A 21,035-nucleotide genomic window follows, 5' to 3' on the forward strand; every position below is an offset into this window, starting at 1 on the left:
TCTGGCAACCCTAGCTGGTTAAGTTCACCTGCGGCGCAATACTTTAAATATAGGCTTACATTTTTTCAGACACTCTTCCCACATTTTTAGCAAATTATAAACTTCCACACTGGAGGGAGAAGAGAGAGAGAGAGAAGAGAGAGAGAGAGAGAGAGAGAGAGAGAGAGAGAGAGAGAGAGAGAGAGAGAGAGAGAGAGAATAAGAAGAACTTTTCGAGAAAATGTATAGCAAAGAAATGAAGGAATCCAATGTAAATATCAGACATTGATTGTCGGTCTACATAGTTACCTTGATGGGTAGCGCGTTTGCTTTGCAAGCGCTAGGTCGCGGGGCGGATTTTATCCTAATAAACGGACAAAGTTCGCTCTCGGAACAACTGGTATTCTCCTATCCTGTCTATGCTTCTCTCTTTGCTTTCGGGACGACCAGGAAGATGACAAGTTCCCTCTATCAAACCTCCTATCGACATAATAGATTGTAGAGTGTGTATGTGCAGAGTGCAGACATATCTAGTATCCGTGGCCATAGAGATATTTCTATTTAGAGAGATATTTCTATTTGTCTACTAATGCTACTACTGAGTAGACAAGAGCTAGAGCTTCTACTTTATAGTCAAGCCTATAGTTCATCCAGATCAATGTGGCAGCAATGAGTCATCAACCCAAAACGAAGGAACCAATCAGATTGCAGAAAATCCTAACATTGTTGCAATTGAGGTAAAGGTCATCTATTTTTGATAAACTCTCTCTTTTAAAATGCAGAGGTAGCTCTACTCTCTCTCTTTTAGAGATTTTGATAGAGGGAACTATACCTAGTAAGGTCTCATCTCCCGATACTCCCGAAAGCGAAGAGAGAAGGAGGACAGGACAGGAAAAAGCCAGCCGTTCCGAGAACGAACCTTATCTGTTTAGGATAAAGTTTGCCCCGGGCGGGAATCAAACTCTCGACCTAGCGCTTACAAGGCAGGCGCACTTATACCCCACGAGCTAAGCTGGCAGGTATAGAGTTCGCTAACGTTGTGAGAGGTTTTAGGTACCTGGTCTTCGTTTGTGATGCCCTTCACTAGTTTGGGCAAATCCTTTTTCAGTCGCTTCGGATCTGACTTGTCGGTTTTGGGCACTTTCTTCAGGAATGGTTTCTCAGCACCGTTCATGTAAATGATGGCTGGCTGCAGAAGTCTGGAAGAAAGAAGGGCCATAAAATGATTTTGAAATAGGGCAGCTTAGTAGTCCAGTGTATCTTAAATCGCGAAATGAAAAATTGACTTCAAAACTTTTTCTTGGTGTGAGATGCCAGGTTTGTTTTTTTTTACGCCACTTGATTTCTTTTTTTTTGGGGGGGGGGGCTGAGGATATATAAAATTCCATACCTCGGCTGGGATTGAACCCACGCCCTCCTGTTTACCAGGCGAGCGTGTATCTTAAATCGCGAGGTAAAAAATTGACTTCAAAACTTTTTTTTTTGGTGTGAGATGCCAGGTTTGTTTATTTTTACGCCACTTGATTTCTTTATTTCTTTTGGGGGGGGGGAACTTGTCGGGGCTTTTTTATGCCACGAAGTGGTATTTTTTGGGGAGATCTCATAACTTTTTGTAAACCCCTCTTACCTGGACACCTTGTTCACCAAATGGATCAACATAATCAGGCCCGGCTTGCCTGGATATTTCCCGACGATATTTTCCGGACTAAGGTCAAACAAGACCGCGCCTATCTCTGTGCATACGGCATGCACTAGCATGTTCTTGCCCGACCCTGATGGCCCTGTGAGGAGAAGAGAACGGACTAGAGGGGAGTTTTGATGAATCATAGGCGACCCTAGCGGGAGAATGCAGTACTCCATGATAACCTGGAATGGTGAGAGAAAGAGAGAGAGAGAGGGAGAGAGAGAGATTATAGGTTTTCCCTAAGGCAAAAAATAATAAAATTGACCTATACTGTACCTACTATTTAACTGACTGTACCAGCAATGTGCCTATAACTATAAGCCCATCAACATACAGAGCTGCTGAAGAGAAACTAATTATTGATTAGTAACCAGTTTTAGTAATTCGAGTTACCAAGAGACTCACTTGCCTTTGACTGAAACCGTTAGCGAGTTAACATTAGGACGCGTTTCGTTCATATCAGAACTCATCAGCCAGACATGGACATAGCTTAATTTTAGCTAACAATTCTGAAGTTATATGTTCAAACTTCCACGGCGGAATTATGGAAAATGAGAACTTAAAGTTGTACACGTGACAGCCATTTACATACGTTTGAAAATGAGAACTTATATTAATATTTTAATAATAATAATAATAATAATAATAATAATAATAATAATAATAATAGTAATAATAATAATAATAATAATAATAATAATTCCTGTTTTCAATTTATGTGTATCTCCCTTACCTTTTGCTGGCCACTCACACTCAGACTGCCTGACAGACTTACCTACAGACGTCTAGAACCTGTGTGGCTTCCGACCTATGTCTCAGACGTTCTGAAGACTAAAGTCGCTTTCTGGCGTTGGAGTGTCATAAAGTTTCCCAGAGTGGGTATCACACTAGGCTTGCACACTGGAGGTCCCAGATTCGATTCCCGGAGATTTCGAGGTTTTTCGGGCTCTGCTTGGCTTTCGCGGTGCACTCAGCCTCGTGAGGACAATGAAGTTGCTATTTTTATAGAGTAGCGACCAATGGCGGCAGTACCAGTGTAAAAGGGCACTTTCTTCAGTACCAGTGATGATAAGTGAGAATTGTTTTTTTACTGCTTGGTCAGTAGAGCGTCTGCCTTGTAAGCGCTAGGTCGCAATTTCGATTCCGAACCGTGGTTCTTGGAACGGCTGGCTTTCTCCTATCCTGTCTTCCTTCTCTCTTCGATTTTGGGACGATAAGACTTTAGTAGCCGTTACAGTTCCCTTTATCAAACTTCTTGAAAAAAAAAAACATAGGTACCTACCTACCTAAAAAAAGGAAGGAAAAAAAAATGTCCACTGATTGATTTTATACTGTGTCATTGGGAACTCTGTATCAGAGTAGTACCTACGTTAAACACATTCTAATTGTGTCTCTCTTCTATTTCAGATGTAATGCCAAACCCAATCAGACCCTGTTCATCATTGGTGCTAACACGGCACTCACCTGTCGAATATCTCCCAGGCTAGGCAGGGGATCCTTCCCCTGTTCTCTCAAATCATGAGCCGCATACGATCTCTCCCCACAGAACGCATAGATGGGCGTCTCAGGATACTTCTTGATGATCCCATTAGCTACCAGCTCCTCAAATAAAGACTCGAGGGTTCGATCCGGGGTCAGATCTTTCTCCCTCTTCTTCTTGTTCTTTTTGCCGCTGCGGCGCCCCTTCTTGGCGCTCTTTTTGGCCTTCTTGGACTTTTTAGCGCGATCCCTGTCGAGCGCGGCTTGAAGATTTTCTAGCTCGTTGCGCATTTGTTCGTCAATGATCTGGAGAAAATCGTGACGTGATTTTTTTGTAATTTGTAATTTTATTGACTTCTTAAAAGGTCCATATTTTTCATACATGATTGAACAATGTAAAGGTCTTCGGTGATTTGGATGGATCAATGTTCATATTACTTTTACATAGGTAGCTATGTATTCATTTTCTTACGAGACTGAGTGGGCGACACAACATTCAGTCACGGAATCGATCATTTGCATGTTGCAAATTTTTCGAACCTTCGTCTCAGACGTATAAGGTGAGTGCAGTAACCACGTAATTTGTAATTTTATTGACTTTTTAAAAGTCCATATTTTTCATACATGATTGAACAATGTAAAGGTCTTCGGTGATTTGGATGGATCAATGTTCATATTACTTTTACAACATTCAGTCACGGAATCGATCATTTGCATGTTGCAAATTTTTCGAACCTTCGTCTCAGACGTATAAGGTGAGTGCAGTAACCACTAAACCATGGGACCATGGAGATGGCAGAAAAAAAGATATCCTCTCTTTATTCTGTCATCACAAATCATCTAAAGTTGAAGCCGCTACAACAACAACAACAACCACAACAAGAGCAAGCTGACTATTTCTAAATTTTATTGATAACGAAAATTCAATACCTCTGCTGATTTACCACGAGTAAAGAGTAAAATCAGCAAAAAAAATCTAACTGACCTTTCTCAACTCCGCCTCCACCTCCGTAGTTTTAGCGGCACGAACCATCTCCAAATAATGTGTCTGGAGGGGATTCGAACTCTCGTCCATGTGCTTCCACAGCTCATCATACTCCGAATTACACACCATCAGGTCTGCGAGGAAGTTGCTGGGCGCCATTTTGAATCCAAGATCTTCGTCCTCTTCCGGTTTCTTCTTTTTCGTTTCGTCCTCCTTCGAGCCTTTCTTACCTTTGTCCTTTTTGCCTGAGGGAAGAAAAACATGGTAAGAATAGAAACCACAGTGGTAGTACAATCTCAGAGGAGTGGTCTCTAAGGAGCCCACCAATGCCACTATAGGCTTGACCTGGACGACATTTAAATAAAATCTCTTCCTTGTGTTGAATATTTGTTTTCCAGATTTCATAAATCTGAATCAACCCTTCAGATTCCAATCTTTCGAGAGTTATGCTATTTAATTAAGAAAATCTCTTCCTTGTGTTGAATATTTGTTTTCCAGATTTCATAAATCTGAATCAACCCTTCAGATTCCAATCTTTCGAGAGTTATGCTGAAAGAAGCATAAAGTACAGACAAACTAACTAAACCCAGCTTGAGTGATGCAGGGAAAAGCCTGCAGCTCGCATTTGCCGAGATGGTTTACGAACCTCCCACGACTTTGCTTCACTTCAGTAAACCATTGGGACCTGGGGCACTCAACGTGCCATCGCCGGTGGCGTAACCTAGTGGGAATGTCTGCATCTAATATCGTTAATTAGACTCAAATCAGAGGGAACATACCTACATAAGAAAACTAGTCATATAAAATAAGGTAAGCAATCCATCAGTGAATCAACGGAAAGAAGAATCAATGCGCTAGAAATGTGGTTCTATCGACGTATGCTGAAGATAAGTTGGAGGGACAAAGTCACAAATATAGAAGTACTAAGAAGAATTAGGAAAAAGAACTGTGAACCGTTAAGGATCATCAAACAAAGGAAAGTGAGCTATGCCGGTCATATCCTGAGAGGTTCAAATGGAAGGCTGCCAACCAAGATCATTGAAGGAAAAGTTGATGGAGTTCGAGCAAGAGGAAGACAAAGAAGAACGTGGATGGATGACGTGAAGGAATGGACAGGATTGGTGACATACGAAGAAGTATACAGACAAACTAACTAAACCCAGCTTGAGTGATGCCGGGAAAAGCCTGCAGCTCGCATTTGCCAAGATGGTTTACGAACCTCCCACGACTTTGCTTAACTTCAGTAAACCATTGGGACCTGGGGCACTCAACGTGCTATCGCCGGTGGCGTAACCTAGTGGGAATTTCTGCATCTAATATCGTTAATTAGACTCAAATCAGAGGGAACATACCTACATAAAGAACTAGTCATATAAAATAAGGTAAGCAGTCAAACATCTAATATCCTATCGCCACGGGTTCATCCTCACCTTTACTCTCCTTAGAAGACGGTGCACTGGATTTGCTCACAATGTCGCTGTCCGCTATCCCTCCGCGACTGAAAATCAGTGCCGACCCTCCCGAATCCTCGGAGGGGAGGTCGGGAAACTTCCCCGTGGTCGTTTTGTACGCCATGTACCAGGTTCGAATCTCGTCTTTGATCCGCTCGGAAATTTGGCCGGTCTCGTAGCGTTTCACCTGGGAGAGTTGGATTTGAGGAGTTGGGTTTGGGAGTTATGTTGGTTTTCGGTAAGTACCTACCCTACAATTTCTATCTAGAACAGTAATACTCGTCTTCCTGTTGATGAAAAAGCTACCCATTCTTACTTGTAGTTACCTAGAGTTAAATCATTAAATAATTTTGACTTTGAAATAGCTTCTCTATTCTCTGATTTCTCGCTACTCACCAATTCTTTCTCTCGGACCAGGGATTCTTCGAATTGCTTCTGATATTCTGCCTGCACATCGTGGCGTAGATATTTCACCTTCTCGGCTTTTAGACGCGCCGACACGTCTGTCGTGCTGGGAGGCAACATGCCTGAAATACATATTTCAGTGGTGGTTCGTCATGCCAAAAACCTAGAGTAGTTAGACGGTCATCTTCTGATGTTTCACTTATGTAGAGGGGTTCACCCTCCAATGACGGTTATTTTACCTTCCACAAATCTACCCGCCTCCACACTTTACTCTCACCCAGCCTGAGTGGGGCCGGGAAAAGATAGCAGTACACAATAGATCAGTTGCGCTTACTTGGGTGATGTTTCAAAGTCATAGAGCAGGAAAAATGAGGACCAACGGAATTTTTCTTTTTCATATTGTTTGGCCAGCGGCGATAGCACCAGTTCCCCATTTATCACTAAAGTTAACCAACGTTACGTGTGGTTGGTATCCGGCTGGGTGACCATCTGGGTAATCCCGTGCTGTTCGCTTTTCCCGGCCCCACTCAGGCTGGTTGAGGTTGATGTGAGAGGGCTGGTAGCTTGTCACCGAAGAGAGGGTAACTCCTTAGCAGTTATACGCATGACGGTATTGACTTTGAGCCTCTATCAAACAAAATGTAGGACTGTTGATTGTTTGAAAAAAAATCTACTACATAATTTCTAATACAATCTAGTACATAACTTCCAATACATTGAACTAAAACTCCACATTCCCTCTTTCCTCCAGATTCATCATGGCCGAGTTACTCCAGACAGAGCGTACCTATGTCAAAGACCTGGACACCTGTATCAAGGTGTTCCTCCAGGAATCCCGATCTCACCCGAACCTGCCTCCGGGTCTGGTCGGGAAGCACGATATCATCTTCGGAAATATCGAAGAGATACGGGACTTCCATCGGGATATTTTCCTGAAGGAGTTGGAGAAGTATGAGAACATGCCGGAAGATCTGGGCCATTGCTTTGTTACCTGGGTAAGGAGAGTGTGCTTTTTTGATCGAACAAAGTGAAGAGTATTAGTTATGTTGTTATGTATTTCATTTCACAATTCGTATGGAACTTCACAAAGGTACTGAGTCGTCCATCAAGATGCGAACAAAGTGAATTTGAAGTTTTTAACTCGGGGGTTTTGCACTTGGTTTGTTTGTCTGTTTTTTCCGCAAACATTACAGAATAATTGGTCAGATTTTGATGAACTTTGGAAAACATATTCTACACACACTAGGAAATTTCTCATGTAATTTTTGGACCAATAGATCAGTTGCGCTTACTTGTGTGATGTTTCAAAGTCATAGAGCAGGAAAAATGAGGACCAACGGAATTTTTCTTTTCTTACGACTTTTTTCGATTTAAATAATACCGGTAAATCGTAAAGTTTGACGTCACGGCATATGCTCCCGTAGGCGATGACGTCATAATTCATTACTCCACCTGAAATACATATTTCAGTGGTGGTTCGTCAGGCCAAAAACCTAGAGTACCTAGACGGTCATCTTCTGATGTTTCAGATGTAAAAGGTACACACCTATGTAGAGGGGTTTAACCTCCAATGACGGTTCAAATCTACCTTCCACAAATCTATCCGCCTCCTCACTTTACTCTCACCCAGCCTGAGTGGGGCCGGGAAAAGATGTTGTTGTTGTTGTATTAGCATCAAACATCGACCTCCTCTGCCGTCCTCGGGTCAAGGAAGCGTGCCGCCTCCGTTGGGTCCGTCCAAAGTGTGGTGACGTCCAGGTTGGTGGGTGCTGCTGGACACTGGAATAGGTGTTTCACGTCGTGGGGCCCGGTGTTGCACTTCGGGCATGAGTTTGACGTTACTCCATCTATCCTGGACAGGTAGCTGTTGAGTAGGCGGCACCACCCTGATCGAAGTTGGGCAAGGGTGCAACGCGAAAAGATAGCAGTACACGATTGTCCAGATGATGGTCACCCGTCCGAATGCCAACCATGCTCAACTGCGGAACTTCAGTGATCCATCGGGAAATGGTACATTCAATGTACTATCCCCACTGACTACCGGGACCTTCCGTAACAATCGTAACCCATCTTACTCAATATTTTCTTTTTATTGTGTCTCCAAAACGACCAGAAGTCTCGGTAAGTGACTCAAATATTTTGATTCAATGGAATAGGTACCTTAGAGGTGGAAACACACTACCATCACGTCAATTCACGTCACGTGAAGTCATGGGGAGTCAGAAATATAGATATACATAGTTCAAAGTTTTCCCCATAATATGTAGGTAGGTAATTTCGTTTAGTACCTACAATATTATGGCGAAACTTTGAACTACATCTTTCTGACTCATCCCGATGAATTCACGCTAGCTGAATTCCGTCGCTTCGCTCCGGAATCCCGCTAGTTCATCCCCAGGCATGGCCAAACTTGTGGAAAAGGCATGGCCGAACTTGTGGAAAATAATAAAAATACGTTCGCGCTGCGCGCTCCCTATTAGCTGCATAGTTATCAAACTAAAAACAAACGGAACTCAAAATGTTGGTCGAGAGCGGAACATTTCTCTCCCGCAGTCTCTGCACTCTGTGTATTTCTTATGGAGATTTTAGCGAGCGTGATATAACCTCGCCAGATCCTTTGTATCTTCAACGCAGCCGCCCTGCTGTACTCGGATATGTCCTTCTGTTTTCCTGCCCGATCCTTGTCCTTCTGAAGTCGGATCTCTTTCATAAACTGCGCGCGCAGCCTTCCTGGAATCGAATAGAATTTTATCACAGTACGCGTAGAACCCCGATTAAGGCTGGTTAAGTAACCTTTTTCTCAGTGAGGTCTACAGTTCATTGACCTCTGACCTTCTACTCACCTTGTCTGGCTCTCTCATGGATTTGAATGAGTCGGACTGCCTCTGCTTCGGTCATGGGAGGTTCCACCTCCTCTTCCTCCAGATATCCCAACTTCTTCAGGACATCCTCCACAAACTGACGCTTGTACTTGAAATCCTCGATGCGTTCCCGACGATAGTGTCTGGAAAGGGGAAAGTTGAGTGGAAGAGTAAGCCTTTGGTATAGTAGGTATACACAGTTGACACCACTTTTCATCGAACTTGATTTTTTTATTTCCTCACACAAGTAGAATTAAGGGCTTAAAAGGTTAAAACCTTTCACTTCTTCCTCGCCTTTTCCCGTGTTCAGACGTGGTCGGCGTTTCCTCTTTATCAGCCCTAGCTAGAAGTTAAGTGGAAGAGTAAGCCTTTGGTATAGTAGGTATACATAGTTGACACCACTTTTCATTGAACTTGTTTTTTTTATTTCCTCACACAAGTAAAATTAAAGGCTTAAAAGGTTAAAACCTTTCACTTCTTCCTCGCCTTTTCCCGTGTTCAGACGTGGTCGGCGTTTCCTCTTTATCAGCCCTAGCTAGGGTGATTGCTTTGGACTGACATTTGGTTCAGGGTACAAAAAATTTACGAGTGGATGCCCTACACACTCTTACCTGGGTATGATAACCTTAACATCCATTGGAAGTAACTTGTTCTCCAGCAGTATGTTGTCATAGTAGTTAAATTCCGACAGGTCCAGGTTTACCAGTTCATGTTTGATTTCTGGGAATGAATAAGGGAATGACAATAATTGTGTTGACATGCAGAAGGCCTGTATAAAATGAAAAAAATAAAATGGGTTATTCACGTCCCTGCAATCAAACTAAAACCTCTCTTAAGTATTTCCTACACACTCTTACCTGGGTATGATAACCTTAACATCCATTGGGAGTAACTTGTTTTCGAGCAGTATGTTGTCATAGTAGTTGAATTCCGACAGGTCCAGGTTTACCAGTTCATGTTTGATTTCTGAGAATGAATAAGGGAATGACAATAATTGTGTTGACATGCAGAAGGCCTCTATAAAATGAAGAAAATAAAATGGGTTATTCACGTCCCTGCAATCAAACTAAAACCTCTCTTAAGTATTTTTGAGTGGGATCAGGGCTATATTTAGGAGGGCGAGCCCCCTCTTCCCTCGGGCTTCATATTGGCTGGAGCATCCACCCTCTCCCTCCGTCACATCACTGTTTGGACGTTTGCCCGCCCCCTCAATAAAATCCTGGTTACGGACCTGAGTGGGATGGTACCTATTTCATTCTATTTTGCAAAAAAAAAAAAAAAAAATGTAAAAACTCACAAGGTAACTCACCCAAAAATCGGCCAATCGTATTGTCCAAAATCTTTCGGATCAGAATTCGTTTCTGCGGCTGTACAATCTGATCATAACATTGGTCCAAATTATTAATCGCCACCAAATACTTGACATACAAGTTGCTCACGATGTACTTCGCCCCGGTCCGATCTTTGGTAGGTTTAACCGATTGTTGCTCGACGTCGATTTGGGTGATTTCCTCCAATATAGCCTGGGTTTCGTACCACAGCTTGTTATAGGTCAAGTGGGACATTATTTGGTACGGTTGGCCTCTTTGTTTACAACAAACGCTCTAGCTCAGAATTGAGGTGGACCTTCTAAAATATTATCACCTTCTTGTGATGGATTTAGACCAAAAGTATAAAGTGTCCAATAAATTAGTTATTTCATTCAGTTCGATTCGTGGTGATGTTTTTGGATATCAGGGTCCTATTATCAGCCTTGTGAAAGTGACTGAGGACCAAGTTCAAGTAATAACTAGCGACCAGATGAAAAGAAACACTTTGAACTAAAAGAAGCCCTTAGAACTGAGAAAAGTACTTGGAACATATCTAACTGTATTTCACAGAAAGCACCCCAAAAACAAAAATATACGTACGTACGGATCAAAAATATGGTATGAAAATGGTATATTACGTCACGTGAAGTCATCGGGATGAGTCAGAAAGATGTAGTTCAAAGTTTCGCCATAATATTGTAGGTACTAAACGAAATTACCTACCTACATAATATTATGGGAAAAACTTTGAACTATGTATATGTATATTTCTGACTCCCCATGACTTCACGTGACGTGAATTGACGTTATGGTAGTGTGTTTCTACCTCTAAGGTACCTATTCCATTGAATCAAAATATTTGAGTCACTTACCGAGGCTTCTGGTCGTTTTGGAAACACAATAAAAAGAAAATATTGAGTAAGATGGGTTACGATTGTTACGGAAGATCCCGGTGGTCAGTGGGGATAGTACATTGAATGCACCATTTCCCGATGGATCACTGAAGTTCCGCAGTTGAGCGTGGTTGGCATTCGGATGGGTGACCATCTGGACAATAGAGCAGTTGCAATTGGAAAAATATTATTAATAAAAGGTCAAATCCTACGTAAAAAGTTGTGAAAAATCCAAATCTGAGGTCAAAACTCCGAAAAAGTACGAGTAACTTTAAAAGGTCGAAAATTCAATTTTTAATTGACATTCTAATGAAAAAGTTCAAAGAGTTGTGACGTCAGATTTCACGTCAAAATGCGCAGAGATACGCTTGCGCACAAACAAACGAAGCGGGAGTCATGAATTATGACGTCATCGCCTACGGGAGCGTATGCCGTGACGTCAAACTTTTCAGAAGATGATCTACATTCCGAGGCCAGACTATGCCTCCCTGTCCTACATTTGGACCGAGCTCCTATTCTCATACCCCAGCGTGTCGCGACAGTTCAACTGCTCTACTCTGGCCAAATTATCGGACGGGTATACGGTTGGCACCATATTGAAAGTTGTGCGAGAGGTAAAAATTACCTAACCTACCTCTTACACTCGAACCTATCTAAGTGGGAAACCTGGATTTCAATTTCAATTTTTGATAAACCTTTATTTTTATTGTTTATAATTTTTGTTTACAATACAATATAACTTGTTGTGTAGCGTTGTGTAGCGCGTTGTGTAGCGTCCGAGTAACAATAATAGAAAGTAAAATTGAGAGAAATTGGTAAGATGTTATCTGTGCGGTAGGTGATAGGCATTGTACCTATGTACCTACATGTACCTACATATGTACCTTAGACTGGCCCTTATTTTCGAAGTATTAAAAAGTAATGATTATCACTCGATTTATGGTTCCTTTTGGTCTAAAAAAAATCCGAAAGCCAAGCAGAGCCTGAAAAACCTCGAAACCTCCGGGAATCGATCCCGGGACCTCCAGTTTGCAAGCCCAGTGTGATACCCACTCTGGGAAACTATATGACACTCCAACGCCAGAAAGCGACTTTAGTCTTCAGAACGTCTGAGACATAGGTCGGAAGCCACACAGGTTCTAGACGTCTGTAAGTCTGTCAGGCAGTCTGAGTGTGAGTGGCCTAAGGTAAGGGAGATACACATACATTAAAAACAGGAATGGTTTGTAAGGATTGGTAGAAAAGGTTTGCTAAAACTATTTATATCAACTTCAAATCCATTCTGCAGCGAAGATTACCAACACAACCGAGTTTTTGGATGGTAACTTAACGGGTACACGAATCGCCAGGATCCTTCCACTGGAGATATTGCTTCATTACAAATCTTCATTAGTAAATGGTTTCTTCAAATGTGATTCATTCCAAAGGCAGGGTAAAGGTTTATGTGATCCAATGCACTCAAACCCAGTAGGTCACAATGCAAAGGGCAAAGTAGAAGAAATACAGCAACCTTCTGAATAGAAGACGCTACAAACGAATGAATGAAGCAATCAAACATCTAATATCCTATCGCCACGGGTTCATCCTCACCTTTACTCTCCTTAGAAGACGGTGCACTGGATTTGCTCACAATGTCGCTGTCCGCTATCCCTCCGCGACTGAAAATCAGTGCCGACCCTCCCGAATCCTCGGAGGGGAGGTCGGGAAACTTCCCCGTGGTTGTTTTGTACGCCATGTACCAGGTTCGAATCTCGTCCTTGATCCGCTCGGAAATTTGGCCAGTCTCGTAGCGTTTCACCTGGGAGAGTTGGATTTGAGGAGTTGGGTTCGGGAGTTATGTAGGTTTTTGGTAAGTACCTACCCTACAATTTCTATCTAGAACAGTAATACCTACTCGTCTTCCTGTTGATGAAAAAGCTACCCATTCTTACTTATACTTACCTACAATTAAATCATTAAATAATTTTGACTTTTTTTTATTTAGATTTATTATAGTGTGCCAACATAGAATTATAATGTTATATAGGTACACTAATTTTGACTTTGAAATAGCTTCTCTATTCTCTGATTTCTCGCTACTCACCAATTCTTTCTCTCGGACCAGGGATTCTTCGAATTGCATACTACCTACCTAACTTTAATTGAAACTTTTTTATGAGGGATGGAGAATAAAAGTAAGGATCCCATAAGGAACTCAAAACTACAAGACAACAACAAGGGTAGATAATGATAATTTCAGGTTTTGTGTTATGGTGTTTTTACACCCGGAACTTTATTGAGGCATAATCGGGATAGTAAAATTACGGCTTTATTAGAGTAACAGACAGACATAGCATGTATTTATTTACAATTATACGTGTTGACAGTATTTTTTCTTTGACATTAGAGGTAGGTAGTAGGTATTTCAGTTTCTTGATGCTCCCATTCTTGATGTGGACGTCCATACTTCGACTGTCAATGAATGTATACTATGCGACTATGCCACTTATACTACTTGAAGGCAAATCCCATAGACTCTTGAATAATTCTGTTTCCCATGGTCATGAAATCGCAAAGTTCAAGTTCTCTATATCCCTTTGACTGCGTCCCTCCGTATCTTTGCGTTGTAGCTGGTTATACCTACTGTATAATTAGGTATGTACCTACATCATTAAGTATTTTACCATTCTTAATACCGCAGTGTAGGTCTGTAGGTAGTAGGTAGGTATTAGGTATATTTACTCGTACATCATTACCTACACAGTAGGTATTTCACCTCACACCTTATTATATATAGGAGATAGCTATTTAACCGTACATTTTAGGTATAATAGCTATTTTACTGTACCTACATCATTAAACCGTAGGTATTTTACCTCACATCATTTTATAGGAGATGGATATTTTATCGCACATCATTGAGTACACAGTAGCTATATTACTGTACATCATTAATCATTACACAGTTGGTATTTTACAGTAATTCATCGCATCGTTAGGACTACATAGTAGCTGTATTACTGTACATCATTAATCATTACACAGTAGGTATTTTACAGTAATTCATCGCATCGTTAGGACTACATAGTAGCTATATTACTGTGCATCATTAATCATTACACAGTAGATATTTTACAGTAATTCATCGCATCGTTAGTACTACATAGCAGCTAGATCATCGCACATCGCCGATCTTTTATCACAGTAGGTACATCCGTACTTAACATCATCACCTCGAAAATACGTCATCACAATCATCATCTTCTTCCTCATCATCATCATCATAATCATCTTCTTACTACATAGCAGCCAGATCATCGCACATCGCCGATCTTTTATCACAGTACATCCGTACTTAACATCATCACCTCGAAAATACGTCATCACAATCATCATCTTCTTCCTCATCATCATCATCATAATCATCTTCTCCTTCATCCTCTTCCTCCCCCTCTTCTTCATTTTCATCCTGTGCATCATCATCATCAATTCCTTCATCCTCACAATTCTCCGGCACACCTCCAATGATCGGCAGTACGGCGCCACGTAAAGATTTCCGCACGTCGTCGGCGGCAATGACCGGATTGCTGTTCCGGGCGGCATTTGCTTCCAGTTTGATGCTGAGGGAGTCGACCGGCTGCGTCTGCGGAGAGCAAAGTCGTACGCGATTAAAAAAGTCGTACGGATTAGAAAGTCGTATTGATTAGAAAAGTCGTACAGGTTAGAAAGTCGTAGGTATTGATTAGAAAAGTCGTGCGGATTAGAAAAGTCGTATCGATCAGAGAAGTCGTACCGATTAGGCTAGTGACTCACTATCAGGTAGACCTGACAGGTACACCTGATGACCGTCTGTGGAGAGAAGAAGTCCTAACGATTAGCTACTCACTATCAGATAAACCTGACAGGTTCACCCGCCAGGTTTACCTCATATATTATCTGATCAGCACACACACTTTGAGGTAGACCTGACAGGTACGCTTGAAAAGGTCCGCCTGTCAGGTCTACCTGTGATATCTGATGAGCACACAAATGTAAAAACTCACAAGGTAACTCACCCAAAAATCGGCCAATCGTATTGTCCAAAATCTTCCGGATCAGAATTCGTTTCTGCGGCTGTACGATCTGGTCATAACATTGGTCCAAATTATTAATCGCCACCAAATACTTGACATACAAGTTGCTCACTATGTACTTCGCCCCGGTCCGATCTTTAGTAGGTTTAACCGATTGTTGCTCGACGTCAATTTGGGTGATTTCCTCCAATATAGCCTGGGTTTCGTACCACAGCTTGTTATAGGTCACTCTATATTGGCCCGGCTCTGCTCTGGCTGGTGCCAGCTCTTCCAAAACTACAAAACCAGACTGGATAACTTGGTGTTTCGTTGGAGATCAAATGAACTTCATCTCCTGGTGTCCGTCCCTCTTCCGGTCTTCTGTTTATACTTCTATTGTATAAACATAGGGACTACTTGTATACCCCATATAATGCGGGGTACATGGGGAGGATCGACCTCCATCGTTTCGTCACCAGTGGGGTGTTCATCTACCTCCATTGGGAGAGGAAACTGGGGGTCGACCTCCATATCTTGAGGGTATTGCTCATCTACATCCATAGGTTGTGGATAATATTGTAGATGCATTTCAAATCTGTAAAGAGAAAGTCAAGTCGGTAAGTCGTCATGATGGGATATTTCACAATTCACATAGGTACATTTTCAAAAAGAACACAATTTCCATCATTTAGCCCAACATACGTCGTTCATGATAAAATGGGCTAGCCTTAAACTTAATTCGAATTTCCTGATCTGGTCCAAAATCCAATGAGTGAATTTTCTTCTTGAAGTGTTAAAATTAACCGATTATCTATAAATAATCGGCACCTACATACTTACAGTATTAGGTATATTAGGTAGGTACTAAGATATTTCCTAATGAAATACAATATTTACTGCACAGAATAGGTTGTAAACTTATATTGGTGTTCAATGGAATGCCCAATTCATGAGTTTAAGAGTCCCACTGAGGGATATTTCACAATTCACATAGGTACATTTTCAAAAAGAACACAATTTCCATCATTTAGCCCAACATACGTCGTTCATGATAAAATGGGCTAGCCTTAAACTTAATTCGAATTTCCTGATCTGGTCCAAAATCCAATGAGTGAATTTTCTTCTTGATGTGTTAATAAGTAGGTACATAGGTACACAGGGATAACTGGAAAAATAATAGAAAGTAAAAATTGTGGCCTCTTCATATGTTACCTACCAAAAAACCTGTTTAAATGGGAAAATCAAGCCTCTATAATTTATTGGGAATGACTTTTTCTAGATACTTGGTCCGGAGCCTCTGCAAGTGGGAAAGGTTGCCATTTTCCTAGGTCCGCAGCCTTCTGCGGACCTCTGTTGTCAGTGGGAATTTGTAGGAAAGCATAGAGCATATTCCTCTTCCTCCAAACCAGTGTTCACATTTACCTCTATAAGTGTGGGAATAGGAAAAGGGAAACCTCTCTAAGTGGAAGGGAAACCTCTCTAAGCGGGACATTTTTTAACTGGGAAACCTGGATAAGTGGGAAAAAATTGCCGGTCCCTTGGATTCCCACTTAGACAGGTTCGATTATACTTTTTTTACTTTCCTTATCCTATAGGAAAGAAAGTAATGTAATCGGGTCAAATTTTCGATGGTCAGTTTTTAGTGCCAAAACACGTTTTGTGTTAAAATTAACCGTCGAATTTCATCAAAATCGAGCAAACCGTCCTAGTTATTGCGGAAGAAACCGAAAGACAAACGAAACCCTTGGAAAAACTGTCATTCGCAATTCACCCTAAGGCCGAACAAATATATAATAATAATCTGACTTACCTTTCAGTTACCCTCAAGAGCAGAACTTTTCAGTTGCAGAGGTTTCCGCTAGTAGATGGTAAGCAGAGGCTTCGGTTAGCAGATGGTAAGCAGAGGCTTAGATAATATCAGATGAATCTGGAGCGCTTGATGTCAGGAGCGAAATTTATTCGGAGGTTTTTAATAGAAAATCGAGAGCTTTTAATAAAACGCTAGTTCAAGAACGAGAGTAATAAGAATGAATTGTTTCAATTTTTTGTAGCTGGTTCATAGGTATATCTATATAAAAAAAATAAATAAATCATCATCATTCATCATTCAGTAGCATCATCGATGTCGATGGTAGCCAAACTTGATAAAGCCAGGTTAGTTGTTGTGCGAAAGAGCTGTCGGTCTTCGCTAGAGAGTTGAAATTTGGTATGTAGATGTCAAATGTGACAAGGATGCAACACAAAACTTTTGGTTAAGATCGGTGCAACGGTTGGTGACATGAAGCCTACCACAAATCGCTTTTCGGAGGTTTCATGTCTCACATGAATCCTACCGTATTTGAAAAAAATGTTTTGTTTACGTCTGACTGTAACAACAACGCTTGAGTTTCATGTGGGACATGAATCCTACCGTAAGAGCGATTCTGGTGAAATTGATTCTGTACGCAAAAGGCTAAGATCTAGTGAAAAAGCGGTGTAAAGTGAGTAAGGCTGGTGTTTTACGGTCGAGTGTACTGGCGGGCGGAAAACACTGCCTTTACATCTCAAGCCAATAAATTATACCGGTATTACCAATATACCAATTTATTATGACGGTTTCACCGACGTATTATACCAATTTTCCACCGGTTTGAACGGTGCTTTAGGTCTGTTGAACCTCCTCATTTATTTGGGAGGGAGGTGGTACCTATGAAACAACATAATATCAGAAGGAACATTTTAATTTGATTACATTGACCACTTCTCTATTTTTTTTTTTTTTTTTTTTTTTTAAGAGGTTTGACAGAGGGAACTGTAACTCTAGGGTCTTATCGTCCCGAAATCGGAGAGAGAAGGAAGACAGGATAGGAGAAAGCCAGCCGTTCCGAGAACGAACATTATCCCATCAGGATAAAATCCGCCCCGGGCGGGAATCGAACCCACGGCCTAGCGCTTACAAGGCAGACGCACTACCAACTAAGCTAACTAGGCTGGCGTTCTACATTTTGAGCAACTCAGATTTACTCCAAATCACACAGGTTACAACTTTATGAGCGCCGTATAAATACTTTAAGTATGCAATGTGCACTGCATAAAAATTAGTGGAACATCTCTACCATTTCTCGTCTTAGTTCGTACACACTCGTGTTAGTTCGTACTTACGTGTGATCCACCACATAGTCTGCGCCCAACTCATAAGCTGTGGCAACTCCCACAGGACATCCTACCGAAGCAAATACCGTCAGACCATAGGCTTTGCCCACCTGGATAGCGGCTAAACCATTGCCCCTGTTAGCACCAATGATGAACAGGGTCTGATTGGGTTTGGCATTACATCTGAAATAGAAGAGAGACACAATTAGAATGTGTTTAACGTAGGTACTACTCTGATACAGAGTTCCCAATGACACAGTATAAAATCAATCAGTGGACATTTTTTTTTCCTTCCTTTTTTTAGGTAGGTAGGTACCTATGTTTTTTTTTTTCAAGAAGTTTGATAAAGGGAACTGTAACGGCTACTAAAGTCTTATCGTCCCAAAATCGAAGAGAGAAGGAAGACAGGATAGGAGAAAGCCAGCCGTTCCAAGAACCACGGTTCGGAATCGAAATTGCGACCTAGCGCTTACAAGGCAGACGCTCTACTGACCAAGCAGTAAAAAAACAATTCTCACTTATCATCACTGGTACTGAAGAAAGTGCCCTTTTACACTGGTACTGCCGCCATTGGTCGCTACTCTATAAAAATAGCAACTTCATTGTCCTCACGAGGCTGAGTGCACCGCGAAAGCCAAGCAGAGCCCGAAAAACCTCGAAATCTCCGGGAATCGAATCTGGGACCTCCAGTGTGCAAGCCTAGTGTGATACCCACTCTGGGAAACTTTATGACACTCCAACGCCAGAAAGCGACTTTAGTCTTCAGAACGTCTGAGACATAGGTCGGAAGCCACACAGGTTCTAGACGTCTGTAGGTAAGTCTGTCAGGCAGTCTGAGTGTGAGTGGCCAGCAAAAGGTAAGGGAGATACACATAAATTGAAAACAGGAATGGGTTGTAAGGATTGGTAGAAAAGGTTTGCTAACACTATTTATATCAACTTCAAATCCATTCTGCAGCGAAGATTACCAACACAACCGAGTTTTTGAATGGTAACTTAACGGGTACACGAATCGCCAGGATCCTTCCACTGGAGATATTGCTTCATTACAAATCTTCATCAGTAAAAGGTTTCTTCAAATGTGATTCATTCCAAAGGCAGGGTAAAGGTTTATGTGATCCAATGCACTCAAACCCAGTAGGTCACAATGCAAAGGAAGCCCATCAACACTGAAGATATTATTTCATTACAAATCTTCATCAATAAATGGTTTCTTTAAATGTAATTCATCTATTCATCCCAAGAGCTAGGTAAATCTTTTGATCTGATCCATGGAGTGTGCCTGAAGGCATGTGATGTGTTCCAATTCGCTCGACCTCATGTTGTAAAACGCTGTGGAAGTCTTCAGGAGGACCGCCCGCCTATCGTGAAGTGAGGTGGTGTAAAGAGAAGATAAGGCGGTGGTACTTTTAGATTCAATATTTCATTTTACGGAGAACGGTGTGTGGTAGCAATTGAACTGAAAGTTTGGACGTCGAGATCATAAGGTAATTTTTCCATGTAGCCAGCGCAGCGAGGAGAAGTCTCATAGACCGGACAAACTCGTGGATTGCCAACAATCCCTTTGAAGACATAATATGATATGTTCCAATACACTCGACCCAATAGGTCACAATGCAGAAGAAACCCATTCAGGCTGAATATTTTATTGTTTCATTAGAAATCTTCATCAGTAAATGGTTTCTTCAAATTAAATAGACCCCAACGGCAGGGTAAACCTTTTGATCCATTGACAAATGGAGTGTGCCTGAAGGCATGTTATGTGTCTAATGTACTCGACCCAGTAGGTCACAATGCAGAGGAAGCCCATTCAGGCTGAATAACTTGTCGTTTCATTTTCCAATTCGCTCGACCTCATGTTGTAAAACGCAGTAGAAGTCTTCAGGAAGACGCCCGCCTATCGTGAAGTGAGGTGGTGTAAAGAAAGATAAGGCGGTGGTACTTTTAGATTCAATATTTCATTTTACGGAGAACGTTGTGTGGTAGCAACTGAAGTCTCATAGACCGGACAAACTCGTGGATTGCCAACAATCCCTTTGAAGGCATATGATACGTATGATTCCAGACATAAGACATATGATTGAAGACATATGATTCCAATACACTCGACCCAATAGGTCACAATGCAGAGAAAGCCCATCCAGGCTGAATAACTTGTGTCATTACAAATCTTCGTCAGTAAATGGTTTCTTCAAATTAAATAGGTAGATTCCAACGGCAGGGTAAACCTTTTGATCCATTGACAAATGGAGTGTGCCTGAAGGCATGTTATGTGTCTAATGCACTCGACCCAGTAGGTCACAATGCAGAGGAAGCCCATTCAGACTGAATAACTTGTTGTTCCATTAGAAATCTTCATCAGTAAATGGTTTCTTCAATATTGAAGTCAACGGCAGGGTAGCCCTCTGACAAATGGAGTGTGTCTTAAGGCATGTTATGTGTCTAATGTACTCGACCCAGTAGGTCACAATGCAGAGGAAGCCCATTCAGGCTGAATAACTTGTTGTTTCATTAGAAATCTTCATCAGTAAATGGTTTCTTCAATAATGAAGTCAACGGCAGGGTAGCCCTTGGACAAATGGAGTATGCCTGAAGGCATTTGATGTGTTTCAATGCACTCGACCCAGTAGGTCACAATGCAGAGGAAGCCCATATAGGCTGGATAGTCGATAACTTATTGCTTCATTGCAAATATTCATCAGTAAATGGTTTCTTCAAAATCAAAGGCAGGGTAGCCCTTTGACAAATGGAGTATGCCTTACGGCATTTGATGTGTTCCAATACACTCGACCCAGTAGGTCACAATGCAGAGGAAGCCCATTCAG

General features: G+C 41.6%; 2 protein-coding genes and 1 long non-coding RNA gene across 3 annotated transcripts in view; 1 reads left to right on the plus strand and 2 right to left on the minus strand.

Annotated features, from left to right (window-relative positions):
* Nucleotides 1-955: 955 nt before the first annotated feature.
* Nucleotides 956-10,567, minus strand: LOC103508133 (dynein regulatory complex protein 11). The gene is made up of 10 exons (XM_026822821.1): nt 10,154-10,567; nt 9,702-9,810; nt 8,827-8,987; nt 8,561-8,713; nt 5,975-6,135; nt 5,558-5,765; nt 4,128-4,372; nt 3,128-3,448; nt 1,607-1,845; nt 956-1,178 (listed from the first exon to the last, which is right to left on the minus strand). Exons 1-10 carry the CDS (start codon nt 10,407-10,409, stop codon nt 956-958), a joined length of 2,076 nt encoding a protein of 691 aa, XP_026678622.1. The 5' UTR covers nt 10,410-10,567.
* Nucleotides 10,568-11,502: 935 nt separating this feature from the next.
* LOC103508127 (IQ and AAA domain-containing protein 1-like) overlaps nt 11,503-21,035 on the plus strand; it is an 18,144-nt gene continuing 8,611 nt past the window's right edge. Inside the window, exon 1 of the mRNA XM_026822822.1 lies at nt 11,503-11,661. Coding sequence (XP_026678623.1) covers nt 11,503-11,661 — 159 coding nt within the window. The remainder of the gene's footprint in view (nt 11,662-21,035) is intronic.
* On the minus strand, nt 12,637-13,167 carry LOC113466963. The gene is made up of 2 exons (XR_003391197.1): nt 13,131-13,167; nt 12,637-12,845 (listed from the first exon to the last, which is right to left on the minus strand). It is a non-coding gene; the product is annotated as an uncharacterized LOC113466963 (long non-coding RNA).

The sequence above is a fragment of the Diaphorina citri genome, unplaced genomic scaffold (genome assembly GCF_000475195.1).
Source record: "Diaphorina citri unplaced genomic scaffold, Diaci psyllid genome assembly version 1.1 scaffold370, whole genome shotgun sequence".
Classification (NCBI taxonomy): domain Eukaryota; kingdom Metazoa; phylum Arthropoda; class Insecta; order Hemiptera; family Psyllidae; genus Diaphorina; species Diaphorina citri.

What these genes read in the sequence shown, in the direction of transcription:
- LOC103508133 (XM_026822821.1), bottom strand. Translation starts at nt 10,409, where the DNA reads ATGTCCCACTTGACCTATAACAAGCTGTGGTACGAAACCCAGGCTATA. An exon ending in CCATGAGAGAGCCAGACAAG is followed by an intron (nt 8,714 to 8,826) that starts GTGAGTAGAAGG and finishes ATTCGATTCCAG; the next exon opens with GAAGGCTGCGCGCGCAGTTT. An exon ending in CACGCTCGCTAAAATCTCCA is followed by an intron (nt 6,136 to 8,560) that starts TAAGAAATACAC and finishes GGTTTTTGGCAT; the next exon opens with GACGAACCACCACTGAAATA.